Here is a 25,768-nt window from a genome sequence, read left to right as displayed (position 1 = left end):
AGTACTTTTCTCCCGGCTTCATAGAAGTCTGGCACTAAAATTACAGAGTGGGCTGTCAAAGCGTACGAGCGTCCTTCAAAGTGAAGTAGAGCGCTTATCTCAGTCATGCAGGCTGCTGATGCTTAAATCATTTGATGAGAGTATAAGACATTTTCGAGGCTACTGCTGCTAAATGCACTCCAGATGCACTCGCTGGTTTCCAGCTAGACTCATACCCTCAAATGGGTTGCATCCCATGCTGCATTGCAAACATTAACAGCTGTGGACACATACCCTTGAAACAATATGTGAAGTGCCTGGTTGTTGTCGAAATGTCTGGCGTGTATTACCTTGGAGGGCTAATTCGCAGCTTATGTGTCTGATTTTCTCACTCTGCCCTCACTACAACCTAATCCACATGTGTGCGTAAGCGTGAGTATGTTGAGCACTAGAGATGTTCAGACTGGGGATTACACTGTAGAATATTGCTTTCAAAGCACACAGATGTTTTGTTTCATGTAATACCATTTAATATCTTCAAGTGTATTTCAGTGCATTGGGACAAACTAAGGCTTAATGGGAAATTATTGCAGCATGGAGAACTGTAAGCATGAAATTTAGCATCAGGAAGTGTTAGCGAGAAGACCGTGGTGGAAAATGAATTAAGAGACCAGGCCAGTTTGTTAAATTGATTTTGGCATTTGGCGTCAAATGTGGGCTTCACCATTGAATATAATCAGCACTGTGATTAGCCATGTGACAATTTATATAATTACAGCCCTTACTCATCCAAAAACAACAATAAAAGAGCTCAAACTGATATGACATGCACCTGGTGTGGAGATACACTCATAAAGATGATGCCATGGATGATGGGGAACGTCAACAATGAAAACTGTGAGCTGAAGCAACAGAGATACAGCCAATAGGGATAAGCTGTGTATTGTTTTGCTAAATAGCTAGCTAGCTGTACTATTTGTGTGAACATAATTAGGTGATTTTCTCCCCGTCTTGTTCTGACATCTTTCAAGGTTTGTGGTTTGAAAATGTCACCCAGCAGTGAAGCATTGTGCAGAAACTGCGGTGTTGTTTTCTCTGTCTGGTCTCTAGCTTGTCCAACTGTGCTTGTGTTCTTTACGCTGGTTTCATCTTTTGGATTTCCTGTGAAATTCGAATCTCTTGGAGTTTCAGCAAACATGAAGGCTTAAAGAGATAGCCCACCCAAAAAAGAAAGTTCTGCCAACATTTAGTTATCCTCGTGATGTTCCAAACCTATATGATACAAAATGAGAAGACTAGTAAAATGTTGAGACCCAAAACATATTTAAATGACAGCTTCTAGCTACACAAGATTGAACTTATTTTGTTTTGTTTTGACATGTATGCATTCTCAACCTTGCCACAAACTGTCGCTTTCTATCCACCTTATTTTGCAATAAAGAAGTAGGCTATTTTCTGTAAAAATGTAGACTCTGATTCATTAGCTGCTGTAGGTAAATATTAATAATAATAATAAAGTGCAATAGATTATTTAACTATTTGCACTACAAACCAGTGTGTCTATGAAAAAAATAATATGATAACAAATGTCAGTTTTCAATATCAAGCAGTATAATGGACTGTTTTTGTACAGCTTAAAAAATTGGAAACAAATCACACCAGAAGCCTCCTGCATTCAAGCTACATTTTTGATGAAATCCGAGCTTTCTGACCCTTCAAAGACAGCAACACAACTTAAATGTACCCAGACCCAGAAACGTAGTAAGGATATCGGTAAAATAGTCCATGTGACATCAGTGGTTCAATCGCAATTTTACGCAGCTACGAGAATACTTTTTCTGGGCAAAGGAAATAAAAATAATGACTTTATTCAACAATTGTTCTCCTCTTAATCACATATTCCTCCATTATAGAGAGTACCACGACGCATGATCCACTGCCTCTAAACAAAGAGCAAAGCATGCGTGTTCTACGTCAGCAGCATTACGTGCATGCATTGTTTACACGCAGAGGTACTCTCGATAATAGCGGAAGACAAGATTTGGAGGAGAAGAAATTAGATTTTTTTGTAAGTTGTTATTTTTGTTTTCTTTGCGCACAAAAAGTATGCAATAGAACCACTGATGTCACATGGACTGTTTTACCGATGTCCTTGCTACGTTTCTAGGTCTGGGAACATTTCAGTTGCATTGCTGTCTATGCAGGGTCAGAAAGCTCTCATATTTAATCAAAAATATCTTAATTTGTGTTCCGAAGATGAATGAAGGTCTTACAGGTTTGGAATGACATGAGGGTGAGTAATTAATGACAGAATTTTCATTTTTGGGTGAACTATATCTTTAAGCCATATGTTTAGAATACAGTAGATTATCTTAAAACCAGATACTGCATACTATTAATACGAAAAAATAGTTATTGTATTCTTAACCTAACCCTACTGTCATGGTGGAATATAGGTCCGATTTACAGTTATTTGGTGAATTTTTAAAGTCAAAATCAAGTTATTTTATAGGAATTTGAGCGATTGAGAATTTCACTTAAAGGTTAAATATTTTGCATTGGAACACATTGCAAGATCACGTAAATTTGCAGCGTTTGCTTCTTGGTTTGCTTCATATTATCACAACTCCAGTGGCAATAGACAATGGACATTTTATTTCATGAAATTTTGCTGGAATTTTGTTAATGTGAAGTATATATGAAAGTACACACAACCCAACTGTCAACATCTGATTTAATGTCAATATTTCAACTAAGAGGGCAAGGTTTTGCTAGTTAGCATTGCCAGTTTGCCCCAGCTGGTAGATGCTATAACTACACCATTTTGTGGGCAATAAGCATGCTTCTACATCTATGGACATGTATAGATGTGTACTGGAATCACTGCAAGCAGCTTATTAATTTTCATTTCATGACTTGGGACTGGACATTGTTGTGTTGCCATCAGCCAATCTGTGTTGACATGATGTAATATAGCAGATAGCAGGTAGCATGATGTAATGTGAAAGATAGCAGATTTCAAATCAAATCCATCCAGGGGATCAGAGAAACTACCACTGAGATGTGAAGGACAGACATTCGCATCTGCGTACCTGCAGAATATGTTTGTGGCCTCAGAGACCACAATGAATCCCACCTCTCGCTGGCATTGTTTATAACATCTGTTCCTCATTTTGAGGTCTCTGACCGATGTCTGTTGAGAATGGCTCGTGGATAACACAATGGACATGAAATCCAATCTTATTTCAATGATCATCCTTTGAAGGGGAGTGTATCCCACAGTCACCGTTGACAGGAAATGGAGGTACCTCTGAGACGTACCCTTCCCATCTGCTCTAGTACCATTGTTCAGATGAGTTCTCATCAGGCGGGGAAAGCTGATTGAAAATATAGTTACTCCCAACGCTGTTGGGCTCTGACAGCGTTCGTTTGAAGGCAGAGCTTGAGCCAGGAAAGAAATCTTGCTCTGAATTTGATATGAAGGAGAAGCCATCATTTGATCTGAGAGCTTCTTCCTGCACCTCTTACACCGCAAACTCATTAGGTTTCCTTAAAAGCCGAGTTAGTCAGGTCGTTCATTACCCTTGGTTCAGAGATTGTTAGCCTTTTTAGAAAGATAAAGGGGGGAGAGAGACTGAAACACCTGCTGCTGGAGATAATTAATGTAACTGTGTTTTAAAGGCTCAGTCTGAAGGGCCCTGAGGCTTTGTGCAGGATGTTTTTCTCAGTAAGCCTTTTTTCTTACATCTTTTTACTAGGGTTGTCAGCTTAATGTGTTAATTTAGAAAAATTAACAAGAAACAGACAACGTTTTGTAATGACGTTTTTTGTTAATGTTTTTTTTTCTATTATTATTATGGGGGGCTTTTATCTGCAAATACTGATGTGATTGGGAATGGGATTATTAATCAGCAAATATTGTGAATAGTGGTGATTGAAAACTTTGATCAATTGATTCAACTTTAATTGAACATTAAATTTTTTTAGATTTATTCAATCTGAACAGTTTTTAGTTTAAATCATATATTTCGACGCTGGATAATAGTGATCTGTGATTTTATTTGTATATGCTGAATATTAAAGTTTATTAATTTGCTAATGGGGGATTATTGTTAAAAATATATATTATTTAAAAAAAAAAAAGTTTAAGTCAGACCTGTGTGATAAAGTGACCCTCTCAGAATTGGGGCAGAAGGTATCCAGTGGCATGTTGTTATTTTTTTTAATTAGACATTATTATATTTAATAGATTTATTTTTTTAATAATTCCAAGGATTAGATGTACATTATAATCATCTTCGTTACTCATAATAACCTGCAGACCAAATAAGCACAATCATTCAGTCCGAATTCAAAGTCTATTGCTAATTGTGATTCTTCAATTTAAAATACAGGCCTGCATATAAGTATATATCAAGCTGGTTATAAAAGTAGCCTATATAATTCAAAACTGTTTCTCTTTAACTCTTTAATTTAATTTGCCCATCATTAATTATCTAAAATGTACAAAATTTCATAAATATTAGAATCCGTTAAAATACCAAATATTTCATTTAGGTTGTAAAATCGATGAATGAATGAACAAACAACAAACAAATAAGCCATTAGGGGATAGGCAGATGGCTTCTTACCTTTTCATAATTTTCAGTTTTGTATCATCATCCTGTTCATGCTAAACATGCTAAATATCTTACATTTGAGTTCATTCACAATGCATTTTACTGTAGTTGCACTAATATTGAAAATGAATTTCCTGTTGATACAGTTGTTTCAACAGTTACTCCATAAGCAAGGAAGCAGTATAATCGAATATTCTCTTTAAAGTGAAGTGTCTGTTCTACCAGAACCGAAAGACTCTTCCTCTTCCTCCCTCAGGATAATGTGAACCTGCTGCTTACTGAAGAAGAGATGTACAGTCTGATGGAAACCTTCAAGCAGTGCAAGATCATCCCAGGTGTTTCTCTCAGTCCCATTTTAACAACCTGTTCTGGTTTAAATATGTCTTTGTGCAGTAAATTAAGGAAGCTAATTAAAGGTTTACTAATTTATCACGTCAGTACTGTAATTAGGCCTGACCTGTTTCCATTGATTGATGATGCAGTAACTCTCCTCTCACCTACTTTCTGCTCAGAGTCGTGCCTGGTGTCAGATGAACTCCTGCAGTACAGGCACTTTGTGACCAAGCAGCTCTTTGAGAGAGACTTAACCGATGAGGAGGAAGAAGAGGTTCTGGCCCAGTTTGCAGCTCTGGATCCAGACAAGAAGGGTCAGATTGAGTGGTCTGACTTCCTCTACCACGAGTCACTTTCAGTGCTGCAGAAGTTCCGGACCGAGGTAATGTGGGACATGGACAAATTTAGCTTGTTTGCGTTTTTTGAAAAAAGTGTAGTGACTACTTATTAAGGCATTTTATGTTTTATGACAGTCACTGAGGAAAAAGTGCACTCTAAAAGACTCAAACCGTTGCTGTATGCACATTTAAAGACTTTACACAACTAATTGTGCAACAATTATAAGATCGTTCTCATCCCCATCTGATGAGATTGAAATAGACATCTTTTGTAACATTATAAATGTCTGTACTGTCATTTTTGATCAATTGCATGTGTTCTTGCTGAATAAAAGTAATTTCTTAGTTTTTTTGTTTTTGTTTAACCATTTATTAACATCCACATTTATGATTAGTATAAATGCACAATCCTTCTATCAAGTAATATAGCTCATTATCCTAACTGGCTGAATGGCAGTTTATGTGTGATAAATGTTTAATAAAAGAAATACTGTTTTTCCTCAATCCAGAATTCGCTGTTGAGAATCCTCACAGCGAAGGAGAGGGATCGAGCACGGGCCGTATTTCAGAGTATAGACCAGGACAAAGATGGGATCATTACTGCTGGAGAAGCCAGAAAAGCCCAAACCTCTTGGTTCCACAAGATTAACAAAGAATCACAGTCCTGCAGTGTCAGGTGAGCTGAATATATAAGAGTCATTGAGGCTAATCACAGTTAGCAGTACATTTCTGAACGATTCTTAATCACAGTCACTTACATAATCCACAATAAACTTCAGACACTTCAAACTCTTGAAAATCATTCCAGGGACTCGTCCAATTTGCCTGGCCTCTGGGAGCAACAAATCGGATCAAGTTTGCCAGTTTTTATAGCCATGTCAAGCTGCCAATGCCTCCACGAGCTGCTAGCCAATGCTGACTGCCATCATTTTATTAGCATGTACCCCTCATCTCTTCTCATGAATTACGGGTTAACTTTGCATTCAGGAACTGAATGATTTGAATCATTTAAGCAGTGCATTTGCTGACAGTTCTGACTCTGGGATTAATGCATAACATAAATGAGATGATATAACTGGTGGGGTAAGTCATCTGTGGTAGGGAAGAGGAAAGTTTCTCAATGACAGGCTAAAATCAGGGACAAGGGCTTTTACAAAGCGCTCTTTGCCAGTCATATTATAATTCAAAACCTTGCTCTGAGAGCCCAAAAGTCAGAATGATGCATGTTTGCAGTGATTTGTGGGGTAAAATGGAGCCAGGTACTTCGAATGGATCATTTGTCCTTCTGAATCCTTTTATTTAAGCACCATATAATATCACAAATGTGATGGCTTTAATATCTCAAATCTTTCTCAGTGAAGTTAAATGGGGACATTACGTTAAATCTCTTATTTATATATTTTTTAATATTTAATTTTAGCATTAACATTGTTTATATATATTTATATTTAACTCAATTCTGAATTATATAATTAGAAATATTATCTATATATACTGGCATAGTATGTCAACAATTGCCTTATTTGTGTCTATTTTTATTTATCCTGATGAATTTAGGAAATTTAGAGATAAAGTTTATAACTTGATTTTTTACTTGAAAGTTTATTCCTTTACTTGATAAATTCTCATTTATGTTTCTTTTAAATTCATGAGCTATAAAGAACAACTTCTGGGAAATATACTGGTAAATTAAAAAGTTTGTGGTGGATAAAAATGTGTTGAAAGAAATATGCTTATCAAGATGTCAACAATATTTTAGCAAAAATATAATAAAAACAGTATTACTCTCAAATATTATTACAATTTTAAATAACTGTAATTGTTTTAAATATATATTAAAATGTCATTTATTCCTGTGATGCAAAGCTGTATTTTCAGCATCATTACTCTCAAACATCAGTCTTCAGTGTCACATGATCCTTCAGAAATCATTCTAATATGATGGTTTACTGTTCAGGAAATATTTATTATTATTATCAATGGTGCAAACAGTTGTGCTGTTTCAGATTTTTGTTGAAAACATGATATGATTTTATTTAGGTTACTTTAAAGAATTATTTGAAATATAAATCTTTTATTAACATTATAAATAGTACTGTCAAATGATTAATCGCGATTAATCATATCCAAAATAAAAGTTTGTGTTTACACAATATATGTGCATGTGCATGTGTGTGTGTGTGTGTATATATATACACACACACACACACACACACACACACATATGCAAACACTTTTAACTTTTATTTTGAATGCGATTAATCGTGATTAATCATTTGACAGCACTAATTATTTTATCTTTATGGTCACATTTGAATGAATTCAAAGCAATAGAATCTCAAAATATTTTTTTATGTAACTTCTTTCAAAAAATCTTACCCCAATCCTTTAAATGGTAATGTATACAGCATATATGTTTATAGAACATATTTTGCATGAATTTTAATTTACTGACTTATCAACATATTTGTGAATTCAATATTTGGACAGCCTTTTTTGACATCATCCTCCATGCTATTGTTTTTTTGTTTTTTTTACCAATCATCCCATCCTTTTCACCACTGCTGAATGTCCATTTGCCCTGCAGACTCATGGGATTGTGTTCCCCTTTGTTCAGTATGGGGTAAGTCACTCTATCTGCATGGGCCTCCCCTGGAAACATCTTAAACCGTTCCCTGCCATCATCATCATTATACTCATTATACTCATTATCACCTCAATTGCTAAATATTCTTTAATGGAGGCCAAGGAATTAGTGGCTAAAAATATCAAAGCTAAATTGGGTAGTTTTTGACTGTAATGGCCGTTCTCTCAGCCTCTAAGGCTGTTTTAAATGAGATCTTGCCCTCCCATCATCAAGATCAAAAAGAGGGCTTTGCTCCCCTCAGAGAAGCCCTTAAGCATATTTTCATCAGTTTTAAGGAGCACAGCAGGTTAAAAGAGCACCTGAGTGTACGGGTGCATGGGGTTTTGGTTGTTTGTGTGTATATTTGGCGCGTTTATGGCATGACTAAGATTGCATCCTAATTTACGCTCATTAAAATCAACTGAGGGCTTGAGATCAAAGCAGACAGTCTCGACTCTAAGCGGTCCCAGTTCTGGAAAAGATGTTTGTGTCGCCGTTTAACGCTCTGGTCATGGTTGCACTCAGTTTAGCTTCACACGTCATTGAACTTAATTACAGGAAGTTCTTGTTTCAAATGAATTTATTTCAGTCAATGAAGTTTGTCAGATCATTTCAGTGTACTGAATGGCATGCAATGTTCGTCAGACAACTGTATATACCATACAATGGCTGTGGGCCTTTCAGAATTTAATTGAGAATGTATTTTGAATTCCAGTTCAAGTCCTGAATGTATGCTTCTGCTCATGAGTGAACTAGTTTTGTCTTGCCGGTGCTTGGGTATTAGTCTCTCTTGGGGCTCTGAGGTGTCATGAGAACAACGAATTAGAGTTTGAAAACCCAGAGACTGTAGAAGTGCCGCCTGCTGTGAGCTGTCCGGTAGTGTGTGTGTCTCTGTGGGAGAGACTGAATGAAACAGTGTGTTTCAGCTTGATTTCTTCATCTGCAGTATCAGCCATGTTGGTCCAATATCTGAGAGCAGTCCTGCCAGTTCCAGCAGCGAGAGAAGCAGAGATAAAGCCTTGGAGAATGACAACAGGTTGGTGTATGTGTGCTTGTAAACTACAAATGTGTTGCACAGCCATACTAAAATGCTCCCATTACAATCAGCTCCCATTATTATGATTTTTAGATGATTGAGAATAATAATTATGTAGAAAAAAATCACATACAATAAAGACAGGATCTGAGCCATGTAGGCACATCCTAGTTACCGCCTAGCAAACACCAAGAAATTCCCTAGCAACAACCAAGTACACACTAGCAACTGCTTAACAACAGCTTAATAACCACTCAGGAAACCCTAGCAATCACCTGGGACATTCTATAGGCACCACTTAGAAACATCTGCACAACCATCACACCATATCAGCTGCTTAGCTAGCAAATAGCAAAAGTGACTCTATTTTACTGTTACATTTTCCAGACCCGTTACCTGGAACGACTTCTTGAAGGAGAGCGCCATCTACATCCTGGCTGCCAGGCCCAACAGCTCAGCCATGCACATCCGTTTGCCACTCTAACCACGGCCACATATCCTGAGACTTCCAGAGGGGCTTCCCTGGTCCGGATTCACGAGATAGCGGTGCTGAGGACTAAACCAAGAGTCACACGAGAGTCAAACGCAAAAGAGTACGCCACCACACGCTAAGACTATATAAGCATCGACGGATTCTTCCTCTAGTGACACAATCTAATAGTGACACACTGACAAATTCAACGCTACTGAACAATAGCACATCTGTCACCTCTTCTTGAGCTTCTACGAGCTTGTATGGTTTAGTTTTTTGTGACTAAGTAACTGTTTCGATCAGAGAGCCTGCTGCATTGTCACACATTAGCAGAATTACAGCACCACAGTGTTTGCATAGTGTTTTTGATGTTAACGTGTTTAAATAATTTTTGAGTTGCGGCTCTGGATCAATGTGAGAGCAGTGGTTGAATCATTGCTGATCTAATTTCAGTCACCACAAAATATGAATATAATATAGTGGGCAGCAGCGATGCCACACAGGAATCAAAGTGAGATGCTATGAGAGACTGTATACAGTCTATACATATATATAATATAAAAATATATTGTATGCGTATTTATTCCCATAACTTCAGGGATGGATTATGGACCAGGCCAAGGAGCTTCCAGACTGCCAGGAGCCTAAAGTTGAGACATGGGGGGAAATGTTAAATTGTTGTTGACAGACAAATGCTACTTGTAATTAAGATACTGTAATAAAAAGATTGGCATCAATTTGAATTTGCAGTCACTTGACAGAGTGCATTTGCAAGTCAGAATTATGAGAAGCTATAATTCTTTTTTTTATTTTTATATTGTATTTCTGAGTGAAACATGTTATGTAACAAGAACAAAAAAATGGGGTGGTATTTAATTTGACCTATGACTGGATTGTGAAATATGATCTTCATTTCTAAAACCTAGTGAGCTGCCAACTTATTTCGAGGCAATAGGCATGTTACTGATGCAAAATCTGCTCTAAAATGTACAGGCAGCATATATTAGCAAATCAATAGTGAAAATCTTATTGAAAATATTTTAATTTAATTTTAAAAACGTGATTTTACCCAATATTTGTTTATGTGTATTTATGGCTATTTGAGTATTGATTTGTTAGCTAGCAAATATTAATTCCAAATTCTATTTAAATTAATTGAGTTAGGTCTTATTATAATTATGAAACTGTTTAAGATCATTTGAACTGACAATACTTAAATAAAAAAAAAGGTTTTAATTTTAGATCTAATTAAAATGGATTATTTTACCCCATATTTGTTTGTGTGTATGGAGTTATTAGAGTATTGTTAGCATTACCAACATGTTAATTCCAAATGCTATTGAAACTAATTGAGTCAAGTCATAATTCTAATACTTTTTAAGATACCTTATTTTGACTAAAAATACTCTAAAATCTAATTAAATACCTTATTTAAATTTGACCCAATATTTGTGTTTTCTGTGTTCTAAGGTTGTAGAGTGCTGTGTCATTAGCTTAGCAACTTGCTAATTCCAAACTCTATAATATGCTTCTAAGATCGCTACCTCATTTTGACTATTTCAATAGTGATATAATCTGAGAAATAATAAAAATAGTAATGACGATCTCTGATCTATTTTGCCCAGATATTTGTTGTGTACTTTTAAAACCTGTAAGAGTGTTGTTAGCATAGCATCATAGTTTCTATGAAAATCAATTCAGATTGGTCACTTTTAAGGTTTCATGCAGGATTCTGTCTTAAAGCAGCTCACAGGCTGATATTAAATGTCAATTATGAGAAATAATTTTAAGTAGCAATTGTGGAATGTAAAGCCACAATTACAATTAATAAGATCTCATTTTGTATTTTATTTTTTAAATCCCTGGGGAAAATTTTACAACGTGGGGCATAGTAGGTCCATAATCCTTCCTTATACCTTGTGTCATGACCTGTTGTTTTATTTTTGATTTGATGTTTCTTTTAACTTGCTAGTTTCAGAGTTATTACACTTGGTCTGTAAAAAATGTAACACCTGTAGAAGTGACATTACTCAGTGTTTAGCTAAAAAAGCTGATGCAAACATACAATCTTCCAAAACACTCATTGAAATGCTAATTTAAAGGCAAGAGCCCTCAAAATGTTGATAATCGTGTTTAGAACTTACTGTCTAAACAAAACTGACTCAGAGATCTTCCTTCCTTGTTTATTCATGTTGAATTTGTTCTTAGATCTGGTGGAGATAAAAAAAAAACACTTTCTAATATCTAAAACATGTTTTATTTGTAGGCGTAAATCATGCACACTCCTGTAAAATGGCACTTGGTTTTACACTCATTATATCAAACTGTATCAGGGGTGTGAAACATATCCGCTGTTGTTTATATGTGGTCATATCCACTGTATTTGCTTATAGATTTGTGTTGGATTGCTCAAGGCAGTTATTTGAAGGGACTGTGCAATACTCTGTGTTTTGCTGGTATAGTGCTGGAAATAAATGCATGTTGTTAACTTCAAAAGTTACACTCAAGTCATGTGGGATCTGAATTATTTACTGAGAACCATTTAATCTATCTATCTATCTGTCTATCTGTCAATCTGTCTGTCTGTCTGTTTATCTATCTATGAAACCACTCATAGCACCCTAAACAACCTCTCACCCTAGACTGAACGATTGGGACTCAAATTGCTCAGCTAATTTCCCTTCCATCTATATGCTCTTTACTACAGGGAATTCAAACCACATTCACAATTTCGATCATGTGAAATGCCATTAAAAACTGTGATGTGTGATGCCGTCCCATGATGTGTGGAGTATTTGTTTGAATGGAACAGCTGGAGATGGTAATGGCCCTAATAAAAACTAATAAAAGTTCAGCTCAGAGCAGAAAGAGAAGTTGCAGTAGCAGGTGTGACAGACATGGCCCCTGGCAGGGAGCTTTTTACACATCTGTGAATGCACAGCACCACTGCTTACGTGTGGCCTCATGGGACCTGTCCCGCATCTGACGTTATCTTGGAAACATCAGACTGCCATATGGAACGGTATTTTGAAGAACTCCAAATAAACACTTTGAGTTTACTGTGTTATACGTTTTTTTTTATTTGCATTACCCTGTATGAAACTTAACGTCTGTCGTGAGGTCAATCTACTCGAATGGAGCACTGTTGTGTCTGGATATTTAGATTTTTCACATTAAGTATTGCAAACTTATCACCATGCTGACGTCAGTCTGGAATCTGGCACCTGACAGCACCTTCCTTTGATTCTGTGGGAGGTTGTGTCATGAGTGGTGATCCATTGAGGTGAAGACGTATCACTCAGCTGCTCAGACGATGAGAAGGACAGTCTGGCAGGATGCCGAGCCTCACCACTCTGTAAGGTCGCACTCATCTGATGCTCTCATAGACCAGCCTGGAATGTCAGTGGGGTGAATTAGATTCAAGAGCGGAAGCCAATTTGTTGTTAGTGTAAATCCTAGTAAAGAGAGGAAAGATGTGAGCAGCTGTACACGTGTCATGCTTATTTTCGAAGGATTCTCGTGAAGATATAAAGCATGAACTTTCAACATAACATCAACTGCAAAAGACCAAAAGGGTTCATTTAAAGTAAAAAACAAACAAACAAACAAAAAACACACACATATGGGTTACAAATCAACATAAAAACATATATTTTGCATATACTTTTAAAGGACATTAGGCTTAATTTGTCAATTTAGATATTTTGCATTGTTTTGATGACAATTATATTGCCCATATTTTTCATCACTAAAAAAAAAACAAAAAATACCTCAGTGGAAACATAACAAAATAAAATCTAAAATATTAAAAAGGAAATACAAATACTTACAGTATTTTGTATCATATAAAAACGGTAAGTATTTGTATAAATACATTATAAAAAATTACATTTTATATATATATATAATGTTTATGTATAGGAAGACAATATTATTAATAGTAGAATTAAATTATTTTTTCTTTTATTTTTCTTCAATTATTTTTTCTTATTATTTGCACAAATATTGTAATGGACATAAAATACTCATTTTCTTTTTGCTAAATATACATTTTTTTTTCTTTTGATTTTGGGATGAAATATGACAAAAATGTGTTGTAGAGCATCTCACAAACATTAACACTACATTTAGTTTGATGAGACAGAGCAGGAGATACAGCTGATGGAGTCTATGTGGTCAAGCCTCAAATCCTTGTCTCTATTTTTAAATCCACATTTCATGTAATATTCAACCAATTCTTTTAGCATTTCAGCTATAATGCAGTCTCATGACCTCCTTTTGTCTATGCAGCAGACAAGCACAGTAACCTCAAAAATGCTCTTCACCTTCACATGCTGATCATGAATTCAGCACCATAGAGTTGTGTTCAATTCCTTCTTTAGACAGAAGCATTGAAGCAGACGATGTTATACATTCTTGTTTTTGCACTGCAGTGTTCCTTTTTAATGCACTCAAAACACATTTTTATCACTGAATGTTTAAGTGGGTGGATGAGAAAGAGGAGAAAGAATGAGTGTGTGTGTTTGAGGTGGTTGGTCTGTAACACTGGCTATGACAGAGGGAAAACCAGTGGGGGAGTAATTGCACTTTGCATGACACACATAATAAATCTGATGGCACACTGTGACTGAGGAAAAGCATTAACAGAGACAAACTCTGATCCATGTAGCCTATGCACGCACACTCTACTTGAAATTATTGGTAGTAAATGTACAAAAACACAACATTATCTTTGGGATCTCAAATAAAATCAATTAAAAAGAGCACGTAGTCCATTTAATTCTCGAGACCACAATCTCTTCTAAGCTTTTGTTTAGGAAAAGTGGCCGATAAATGTCTCCATCCTGTGGCGGTTAATAGACATCGCACATATTCACATCGTCACATGTATATTGTGATAATTGCTGTACACTTATGAACTTACCGTTTCATGTTCTATTACAGTCCAATATAATGGACACCATCATGAACAGCACTGTGGCTGCAGTGGAGACATTCAGGTTAATAATTATAAAAAAAAAAATAAAAAAAAAATAAAAAAAAATATATATATGTGCAATAAAAATCGCCGGGAAGCGCTGACAACAAGTTTATGTGTGTGTGCAGCACAATTTGCGATCTCCGACCTCTCTCTCTCTTTCTCTCTCTCTCCGTGTGTGTGTGTGTGTGTGTGTGCGTGTTGGTTGGTGTGCATCAATTAAAGCAGCGCATTAATACAGAACTCCTGGAATTACCTGTGCAGTTAAACGAATTTAATCAACACTTGCGAGCCAATCAGAATCGAGTATTCAGACAGACCATGGAATAATATAATCTATATCACAACTGTACATACAATTATTCATGTTTCAATAATTTTTTTTTTTATTTATATTTACATATGTGTATTTTTTATACCCATCTTATTTTTATTGTCTGTGTGTCGTTGTTGTCTCTGCGAACTGGAAGCTTATGACACTAAAACAAATTCCTTGTATGCGCAAGCATACTTGTGAATAAAAGCTCTTTCTGATTCTGATTCTATAAGTGTGTCCCTAGCGTTTGTTTTGTGTAAACACATCTGTTTGTCTGCCCCTAGCAGGCGTAGTCAAGCTGTTGCAGACGCGCATGCGCAGTGGAGTTGCAGTCCGCGGTGGGCGGAGTGGATGCGAGGATGTTGAGTTTGTGACGATAAGCAAAGTGAATGAAAAAAGGAAAAAAAAAGACGAAATAACTGTGATCTGGGACAAGTAGCGGTCGCGAATTCATACGGCACTGCGCAAAAGGCCATGTAAGTTTTGTCACATTAAGACAACCGAAAATAAATGATTTCAAACATGACAAAATAGTAACAATCTTGCAGTAGATAAGAATGCTCTATGCGGCTAACGTTATACAGTGTGTTGTTGCAGGCTGGCGCGATAGCATTAGGTTGTTTATAATATTAAAATAACGGTCATGCATTGGTGCACAGTCAAAACGATTGCAATATTTTCACATCATAGTGAAGATGTTTATTAAAACCGAGATGACGTCTGATGTCACTAAAAACAACAGATCTGCGTTTAATATCAGAACGAGCTCCTCCTTGAAGCGGTTATGGATGTCCGCTATATTTTCTTGTCAGGCGTCCTTTGAAGACCTTTGCAGTGGAGTAAGGTTTCTAAAACCATGTGGAAAAATACAGCTGTGGAAACTGTGCCTTCAGGTCTTTAGCAGTGAAATACGCAGTTAAATTAATGGAGCTGACAACGCTTTCAAAATATTGTTTTGTTGAGTACCTGTAAATTAGACTTGCATATTTTGAAAGAATGCCAGTGTTTGAAGATAAATGACCTACAACACTTTCGTACCAATTTAGTTACAAACTAAAGAGATTTCGTATGCAAATATGACAATAAAGTCAATGACGATTAAAACTTTATATTCGTAAATGTAATGTTTTAAAATCCAAATATCCTTAGCATACCTAAGTCTTATGAATAAGCATACACAAAATGTGTATGAAATAAAATTAGGCCTGTCCAATAAAATGAGAATGTTCCTTTCCCAAATTTACATATATCACCTGAAACTGACTAACGTTAGCAAAGCAGTGTTGCCAGCTAAGCAACTTTTCAGACCCCTTTAGTGAATAAATAAACTAAATGAATGAGTGACAAATCTAGCTTCTTCTTGGACAACCTTATCTAGTTTTCTGAGACACATCTAGCAACATTTAGCAAGCAGGCTTTTTTCTTGAAGGTAGTTGGCAACAGTGTTAGCAAATCATGGTTTTAAAAAGCAGTTTTGAACTCTGTCAAAACATAAAAAAAATAAATAAAAAAAAACTCTGTCAAAACATTTAATGAGGCCAGACTGATTGGAGTCTGGAGTTGAATTAACTGCAAAAGAAAATAAAGAGTGAGTTCAAAATTATGCTTAACTTTGAGTCATTTAAGTCAACACAGCTTGGAAATTTATGTAATCCACACATTAAGATCACAATGTTTCTTCCACTATTGTGGTGTTTGTTTTGTTTTACAGATCATTTTAAGCTCAGCCAGCTGGCCGCTCACCCTGTGAGACCTCTGGAAAGGCTTGTTAGGAGCACTATGGGGAACACAAGCAGTGAGAGGGCCGGCATGGGCCAGGAAAAGGCCCACAGGAGGGATAGTCGAGGAACCAAGGAAGGAGACCGTCCTAAAATCCTGATGGACAGCCCAGAGGATGCTGATATTTTTCACGGGGAGGACATCAAAGTGTGTGTTGGCTCACATTAAATGTTCATTTATGAAGAATATGATTGATGGTAATGTGTTCTGTCCTTTATCTTCTATTAGGTGCCATTAGAAAAAGAGGAGTTCATTGACTGGAGATCAGACCTGGAGACAGGTGTAAAGGTTCCCGCTTTAGATCGACCCACTGTATTTCGGTGGACAGGAGCTGGAAAGGAAATCTATATTTCTGGCTCTTTTAATAATTGGACCAATAAGATACCTTTGATAAGGAGGTACGTAAGAGTTAACATTAACTGAAACTATTACAAATTTTTCTTAATTGAAATGTAGTAAAATATAAAAAATTGAAGAAAAACTTGAAAAGAATACAAATGAGAAATGTTGTTTTGGTAACAGCTGAAGCACTAAAATGACAATGCAAAAAACAAAAACAACTGAGGTAAAAATAAATCTAAATAAATAATACCTAAATAGTAGGGCTGTCAAACATTTACATTTTTAAAATCGAATTAATTACATGATGTGCCGATTAATAAATCGTAACTTAATCACACATCTGTTTGGATTGAGAAATTACCAGCCAAAAGAAAACTTAAAGTCATTGTTGTGTTAAATGAGAAAAGCATTGGATTCATTAAATAGGTTAATAATTTTAACGCATCATTTCCATAAATAATCACACCTAATTAACGTGTTAAACTGACAGCCCTACTAAATAGGAATACAAATAAATTAATATAAAAATATAAAATGACTAAAATTAAAATAAAAACTGATAATATAAAACAAAAGTTAATTCAAAATATTGATAGAAAAATTATAGTATATGAGTAATTCTAATGTATCACTACTACATAAGTCTTCTGCTGAAATTATTCCGCTGATATCGTTAAGATAAACCTCAAATCCAGTTAATTTAACATTAATTTTTACTTGTCTCTTCAATAGTCAAAACAACTTTGTGGCGATTGTGGATTTGCCTGAGGGTGAGCACCAGTATAAATTCTTTGTGGATGGACAGTGGACTCATGACCCAACAGAGGTGACGGAGACATCAATCATCACCATCCTCCTTTAGTACCGTAAAACCATCATAACACTGACCTTTTCTTCTCTTTAGCCGGTGGTGACCAACCAGCTTGGCACGGTCAATAATATCATCCAGGTGAAGAAGACAGACTTTGAGGTGTTCGATGCGCTCATGGTGGATTCACAGAAATGCTCTGACATGTCAGGTGTGAACGCAACCAACCATCTTCTCATCTTTTGTGCAGCCATTTAATCATAAGATGAAAATTATTTGCTACCTAACTTATGATTACGCAGAAGTGGTTTTAATAGTCAGTTATGGGTTGTTGTGACACGTTGTTTTTATTGATTATAGACCTGTCCAGCTCTCCTCCTGGGCCGTACCATCAGGACGCTTATGTACCCAAACAGGAAGAGAAGTTCAAATCTCCACCCATTTTGCCCCCTCATCTTCTACAGGTCATCCTCAATAAGGACACAGGCATCTCAGTGAGTATCTACTGAAGATATAGCATTCGGGCTTTAAATGTGACAGGTTTGATTATCATTTTATGAAATTATTTGATTCCATATGGCACGCTATGATTTCCCCAATGCGGAAAATGCAGATGGAATTGTGGAATTCAGTTATAAAGATGGAATGTCATTAATTGTACAGCCTTACTTTTGATATATACATTTTATCAAAAAATTCAAAGCATTATATTTGGACTACTGTCTGAGATTATAAAACTACAAAATGTTTGCCATCTCACAATATGAGGACATTCCACATGAACTTTATCTCGAGCTGAAATTCCAATAAAATGTAATTTTGAAGGGGGAAAAAAATATTTCTAGTTGAATTTCATAGGAAAGGGGAAAGGGAAGCGGTGTGTGGCCAAGTATGGTGACCCATACTTGGAATTTGTGCTCTGCATTTAACCCATCCAAGTGTACACACAGTAGTGAACATACACCCGGAGCAGTGAGCAGCCAATGCTGCGGCGCCCGGGGAGCAGTTGGCTAGAAATATCAGAAGATACTTGAAAAACTTAATGAATAAATAAACACTATTGTACTTTACTTTAGAATCTATAATGTTATGAACTCTGCTCTGCTCTAAAATATGTGAACCTGGACCACAAAACCACAAAAGATTTTGGAAATTTAGATTTATACATGATCTGAAAGCTGAATAAAGCTTTCCATTGATGTATGGTTTGTTAGGATAGGACAATATTTGGCTGAGATACAACTATTTGAAAATCTGGATTCAAAAGTGGAGTGCAAAAAAAATCAAATCTAAATATTGAGAAAATCGCCTTTAAAGTCGTCCAAATAAAGTTCTTAGGAATGCATATTACTAATAAAAAATTACGTTTTGATATATTTGCGGTAGGAAATTTACAGATGTCTTCATGGAACATGATCTTTACTTAATATCCTAATGATTTTTTTCATAAAAGAAAAATCGATAATTTTGACCCCATTGTTGGCTATTGCTACAAATATACCTGTGCTACTTAAAGGCCCCAATATACTTCAAACAAAGTTAGTTTTCGTTCTTCGTTTGGGGGCAAAAAGAAGTTCAAAAAGGCTGAGCGACGATATACTGTTTTCGAACATTCCGGCACCCCTGCGTTTCTGGAGGCGGGGTGTAGATTAAAGTAAACGTGTCGCAACGCTCGCGTGTCTGCCGTAAACACGACAACGATGCAATGAAGGTGTATCTACGTCTTTTATTAAACTGGATCAATTATTACACGTTTTTATATTTTATGTGTTGTCATAATTTGATAAAAACAAAGGTTTATTATTGTATGTTCTTTTGGCATTTCATTTATTGTATACCTTTTAAATTCGCTTCTTGAAAGAACAACAGCAGCAGCAGTATGGTGTAACATTTATTTGAAACGCATGTATTTGGTACTTGCTACCTTATATATTTACTCTTTCATTTCATTCTTTCATGGCTTTGGAAAACTTGCATCTGATGTTTCTTTACATCACTTTTTGCATAACTCTGGGTTGTCGACACCATGCTTCGTTGCAATTTCTTTCTAGGAATTAAATGCTTTCTCTGAATCTTTAAAGTCTCCCCGCGTGCGATTGTAGAGGTGCGGATATATTTGTGGCAGCTCAGCTGTTTGACACAGTGCATTTATGTTGCTAGTAACTTGGAGATGTTGTTCTCCTGCCTGACCTTTGTCGAATTAGAAACGAACCAGGAAAAAAAAAATAGTGCGTCAAAGAAGGTGGAGCTCCAGAACACACCCACCGACTGCGTAATCACCACGGGCCAATGGTAGCTCAAAGGTGTTTAGGAGCCAAAACAAACTCCCCAGAAAGTTCGCTTTGGTGAGCTGTTTCGAACTGCCGAAACAAACTCAAAACGAACTTTGTTTTGGCCTGATTTTGTTCGAAATGACAAATCAGTTCGTTTTCGATTTCGTTTGAAGTATATCAGGGCCTTAAGACTTATATCATCTATTATGTGTTACAATAACTGTTATTGTAAGCTATTATTATATATTGCTCTATTATAGAGTAAAACTTTCTTGCAAGGAATACTGATACCTGATTTGTGAATGAGTCATTATTTTGAGTGTTAAAAAAAAAAAAAAAAAAAATCATGGAACATTTCTATGAAAAATCATAAAGTTTAACTTGCCAAAATAAAAAGAAAAATCCCTTCGTAAACTACCATTTTAAATGAGTATAAATATAAAATAAAGTTGGCCACATGACCCCTTGACAGAGACACCCAGATTGTGAGCTTTGATCTAAATAGAATTATTTTATTTTTACGCTTTATTACGCTCTTGTTTCCTCAGTGTGATCCAGCTCTGCTCCCTGAGCCCAATCACGTCATGCTTAATCACCTGTATGCTCTGTCTATTAAGGTAAGAAACCAACTTTGAGCTCTGTGAGATGAACTGCTATTGATTTCAAGTCTGTTCTGATGACTATATCTCCTCTGGCTCTCTGACAGGATGGTGTTATGGTTTTGAGCGCCACACATCGGTATAAGAAGAAATATGTCACAACCCTGCTGTACAAGCCAATCTGAGAAACATGGCCATTTCAACACTCAACTTACATGACCTCTGTCTAGTTTGGCTGTTTTATATAGTATGTGTTACTGTAAATAGAAATGTACAGAGATGCACTTTAGAGGTAAATCCCACGTTAATGGGTATAAACTAAGCATAAACATAGAAATAGGTCAGATTCACAGGACAGTTTAGAACATATCTACACTTTGCAGAGGTGTGTTCTTGAATAGTGTAAATAAAGCATGACACGTTCATTAGTTTGTTTAATTTAGTGTTTAAATTATTATATGTGTGTGTAGATAAATATTAATATATTTTAGAAAGCATAATGAAATTTCAGCCATTTATCGGTCAGAAAAAGGCTGTATAGGGCCAAATATAAAAAGGCTTTAAGAAACTACCTTTTACTTGAGAAACTAATTCCACATTTTTAATTTTGTGAAGAAAGTTGAGCTTTTAAATCCATTGTTTTTATTCTTTAAATTTATCTTCTGCATTGTTATTAGATCAGAGCTAAATACATATGGCAAATGCCTTAATCTCTGTTATGTTCTTTGAAATTAAATATCACTTTGAATAAATGATTCACCCAATTTTAGTTTTGGTTTTAGTTTTGTTCCGTATACATTCTGGGTAAGTAGCATTTTAAAAATATCCAGGCCTTCAAAAAAAAATTTGAAAAACATCTTGATATTTTGAAATCATCAGGATATTATGTGTAAGTAGACCATTATATCATCCTTGATTTATATTTATATAGTGGCATATAATGGGTATAATGGATCTGTCATTGTTTAAACCATATGAGAAGTGATAGAGCATTTCTTTTGAGTTCATGTATTCCAACTGAATCATATGTGAAAGGGACTGAAAGACAAAAGCATTTGCGCACTTCTGGTTGTCAAACATTAGTAGAAGATGAACTACACCTGGGGAAACAGACATGTATCCACAAAAATCAGTTAACTAAAATTAATTTCTGTTCAGAAAAGTGAAGTTAGTTCTGATAAAGCATCAGTTGTTCCCAGATGCCATTATATTTTATATCTAATACTGAAATTAATGCATTTTAACTGGTCGAGATGTGTGAAATACCTCAGGGCGGCTGTATATAATCTTTGTCCATGATGATTTTGAAGATTATAGTCATATCTCACAGGATCAGGTTGACTTTGAAGGATTAGACTTCATCTGTTATTGCATAAACCGCTGGCTAATGCTAACTGGCTAATAAGCAAGCAAACAGTTTATCATGTTTCTTCAAAGATGCTGTCAGGTTTATCACAATGTTATGAGATTCATAAATGCTAGTCCGTCCAAGACCATCCATACAACACGTCCTGCAAGCCAGGAAAGAAGGTGCAGTAGGTAACAACATGTCTTGGCCTACTTACAGCAGCACGTTGCTAGATTACAGATAAAGTGAAAAATATTTGTTATTACTCAGTAGTTACTCATGTAATTACATATTCATATGTAGGCTTAAGAAAATGACAACCATAAAGTGTTTCATAAAAACCATAAAAATACTCCTATTTAGGTCACTCATGACGCAAGTTGTGCAGAACAGACAGGTCTTTCTACAATGTAGGTGTACTTCAAAAATGAACATTACAGTTTAAAAAGCATGCTAATGGTTTTATGATCAGCGGTGCCTATACAAAACATCCAAGCAGGCCACGTGAATGTTGCATTGTTCATTCTAAGATGTGTTTGGTGTCTTTAACTGTTGTGAAGGGTCAATATGTTTATATTTCTTTGTGTGTGTGTGAACAAGGTTAACAAGCTCTCACTTCTCAGGTTAAATATTTTAATTTAAAAGTTCACCACTAGGAGACGCTATAATCAACTTTATCCATTTGTTTTAAGGAATGTTTATAATCTGATGCAATATTTAGGCCTATATTGAAGAAAATAATACTGTTTGTAGTTATTTAATTTAATAAAAGGTATGATTATTGTAAACAAAATTTTTATTAAAGGTCTTATTAAATTGTTTATACTTGCAAAAAAAATAAATAAAAGTATAATGACAAAAATATATACTATATAAGTTCTAAACTATATGTTTACATTGAAATTGTGTGGAAGACAGCATCAGTTAACCAGACTGATAACTGATTGATATTTAAAATAGACCTGAGGCTGTTTTTGTAATCGAATGAAGATTGTTGAGATTTTGGAGCGAAGCATGCTTGAGTTCATATATCATGTTGACAGTAACATATCATGAACTCTTTTAACCTTTGTTCGGAGTTATTCTCCAGTAAGACATCTGTTTATAAAAGCGACAAGAATTCTTTTGTCCAGAGCGGAAAATATCTCCAAATGAGCTGACAGACTGTGGTATGTTTTTGTTTTCTTTGAAGATTTACGTGTTGATGTTGATTATAATACCAAAATCTATGCAACTTTCACAACAGTTTGAATAAAAAAAATCTAAATAACTACCTAATTTATTACTGCAAGATGTTGCAAAGATATTAGGTTCGACAATCAAATATGTATACTTTAACCTCAAAAACAGTTTGAAATGACATTCTGTTGGTATTTTCTGCTTTATTGACATTGTAAACTTGGTTTGATTATGCAAGCTTGCATACTAGTAGCATCAACCCTATTTTCTGCCATTTAGCATGCATTAGCATACCGTCCAGTAAATGTCCTGACCTTAAAAAGAATTTGAATTTATGAATAACCTTTCTAACTGCATCAGGGACATTCCAAAGCAGGGTGAATGCATGAGTTTATAATATAAAAGGTGGAGAAGAGGCCGTTCTCTGACAACAGACAGAAAATAGAATTGATACCATCCCATAACAAAAGGAGAAGTTGAGGCAAATATATCAGAGAGGAAAAATGCATTCCCTAGCAACCGTCTCTGACTCATGTGACTATTGTTCAGTCTGGCCACGGGCAAGTATGACAAAGTCCTTGCTTTTTAAATATAATATGTATTGATCAAATTAATGCATCCTTGCAGAATAAAAGTATTACTGAAAATGTATTTTCAAAAATGTATTATTAATCATTTTTAATGTAATTTTGATCTCTCTCTAAAATAAATGTATGTATATATACACTAATGTTATGAACTCTGCTCTGCTCTAAAATATGTGACCCTCATCCACAAAACCAGTCATAAGGATCAATTTTTCAAAATTGAGATTCATAAATCAGCTGAAAGCTGAATAAATAAGCTTTCTATTGATGTATGGTTTGTTAGGATATAGGACAATATTTGGCAGAGATACTATTTGAAAATAATATAACATTTTATCATGAAATTCATTTTAATATAAAATAAAAATGTTATTGCATTGAATATGTGTATATACACACATACATAGTGTACATATACTTAAACATTTTAAAAATATATAAATTATAATTACTACAATGTATAGTAATTATTAATGTATAGTAATTATAATATAAAAATAGTAAATATAAAAAGTTAATGTAAAAATATAAAACGTTAAAATAGTAATTGTGTGTGTGTGTGTGTGTATATATATATATGTGTGTGTGTGTGTGTGCTAAAAAATAGACTTAGATATTATTTTAGATTTTCATAATATTTATTTTAGAACTCTTTTATGTCATAATTTTAAGTGGTAAATTAATAATTTAATTTGCAATTCATATGGAGACTGAAAGAAATGTATACAAAAATTCAAAATCAATTATATATTTGTTCATTTGTGTTAGATTATAGAGTGTATTGACAATTCTTGGCATGCATTGACAACTGCATGTGTGCTTGGTTCAGTCACTGGCGTTTCAATAATTCCTCAACTTCTAGGTCTTTAAACATGACATGTTTTATGTTATAGGCAGTGTTGGGGGTAATTACAAGTAACGCGAGTTAGGTAATAATATTACTTTTTTCAAGTAACTAGTAAAGTAACGCATTACTTTTTAATTTACAAGAAAATATCTGAGTTATTTTTTCCCCATTTATTGACTGACAGTGCGCTGTGTGAGCATGCTGTTACTGTAGATCTAAATATGAATGTGCATGAATTCATCCCACTCGCAAAAAACAGATTTAGTATTCATCAAAATGAATTAAAACAGTGAAATACAAACTCAGAATATGACGCAAACTGCAATAATTAAATATGTTAAACAACACAAATGGATCTAATCCCATTTTATTAACCAATGTCTTTGCTGCTGACCTTTGATGATCCAGTTCAACCATACTAATAAGCAAAAATGACTTTGGATAAACTAACAATTGTACTTCATTTTTTTTTTTATTGCCGAAGAGTGTTAAACCTTCTTATCCTGAGTTTTACTTTACAGACGTGAATTTACTTTTCCTTCACAAGATACAGGGCTTTTACATTTGAATTAATGTCATTTCTTGTATTAAAAACAATCAAGCCCTGCTCATATTTAAAAAGTAACGTTAAAGTAACGCAACGCATTACTTTCCATAAAAAGTAGCTAAGTAACGTAATTAGTTACTTTTTTAGGGAGTAACGCAATATTGTAATGCATTACTTTTAAAAGTAACTTTCCCCAACACTGGGTATAGGGTCATTACCTGCTGCGTTAAAGAACATAGCCTACAGGAAATACTAACAAAAACAGCTTGCTTTCACTGTCCCTTTCCCCGGCCGCTCTCCTTCCCTGTTTGCACCTGTGACAACAAAGCCCCCGATTCCCCTGTGCTATCAACTTACTGCACCAAAAACGTGAGAGTGTCTCTTCTTTTCGTAGAAATTCCTAAAGCACAGAGAAGCCTCATTCAGGGAATCACGTGTGCCAAGAACAAAAGATCTGGCGCTCGGCCAGAAGCCTTTGGGGGATTCAACTAAAGCTAGGGAACATCGACATCCCTGCATGTACCCATGAACACACCTGAGGATCATCAGCAATATTTCCTCTCTCTAGAAGACATAACGTAATAATACATCATTCTGTCAGAATGAAACGCTGTCTAAGAAGAACAGCATTACACATAAAGACAGGAGGCAAGATGTTTGTAAGTAAAAATCTGCATTAGTGCTAACGCACTGTCATATATGATTATGAATCATGCAATATTCAATAAGGCCATTAATTTGGCCCACTCAGAGAGAATATTA

General features: G+C 35.2%; 2 protein-coding genes across 2 annotated transcripts in view; both read left to right on the top strand.

The window, feature by feature from the left end:
• The window catches only part of LOC306863973 (PHD finger protein 24-like), a 31,102-nt gene extending 20,951 nt beyond the window's left edge, over nucleotides 1–10,151 (top strand). The window contains exons 4-8 of the mRNA XM_079407606.1: nucleotides 4,855–4,933; nucleotides 5,111–5,313; nucleotides 5,779–5,945; nucleotides 8,842–8,931; nucleotides 9,319–10,151. Of these exons, the coding sequence (XP_079263732.1) occupies nucleotides 4,855–4,933; nucleotides 5,111–5,313; nucleotides 5,779–5,945; nucleotides 8,842–8,931; nucleotides 9,319–9,415 (636 nt within the window). The 3' untranslated portion in view covers nucleotides 9,416–10,151. The remainder of the gene's footprint in view (nucleotides 1–4,854; nucleotides 4,934–5,110; nucleotides 5,314–5,778; nucleotides 5,946–8,841; nucleotides 8,932–9,318) is intronic.
• Nucleotides 10,152–14,997: 4,846 nt separating this feature from the next.
• On the top strand, nucleotides 14,998–22,631 carry LOC306864460 (5'-AMP-activated protein kinase subunit beta-1-like). The gene is made up of 8 exons (XM_079408480.1): nucleotides 14,998–15,173; nucleotides 16,409–16,623; nucleotides 16,705–16,874; nucleotides 17,551–17,644; nucleotides 17,723–17,837; nucleotides 17,987–18,120; nucleotides 20,448–20,516; nucleotides 20,606–22,631. Exons 2-8 carry the CDS (start codon nucleotides 16,477–16,479, stop codon nucleotides 20,681–20,683), a joined length of 807 nt encoding a protein of 268 aa, XP_079264606.1. The 5' UTR covers nucleotides 14,998–15,173; nucleotides 16,409–16,476; the 3' UTR covers nucleotides 20,684–22,631.
• The last annotated feature ends 3,137 nt before the right edge of the window (nucleotides 22,632–25,768 follow it).

Source organism: Barbus barbus (genome assembly GCF_936440315.1).
Source record: "Barbus barbus genome assembly, chromosome: 45".
In the NCBI taxonomy this organism is placed as follows: Eukaryota; Metazoa; Chordata; class Actinopteri; order Cypriniformes; family Cyprinidae; genus Barbus; species Barbus barbus.
This window is presented reverse-complemented; position numbering and strand designations above follow the sequence as displayed.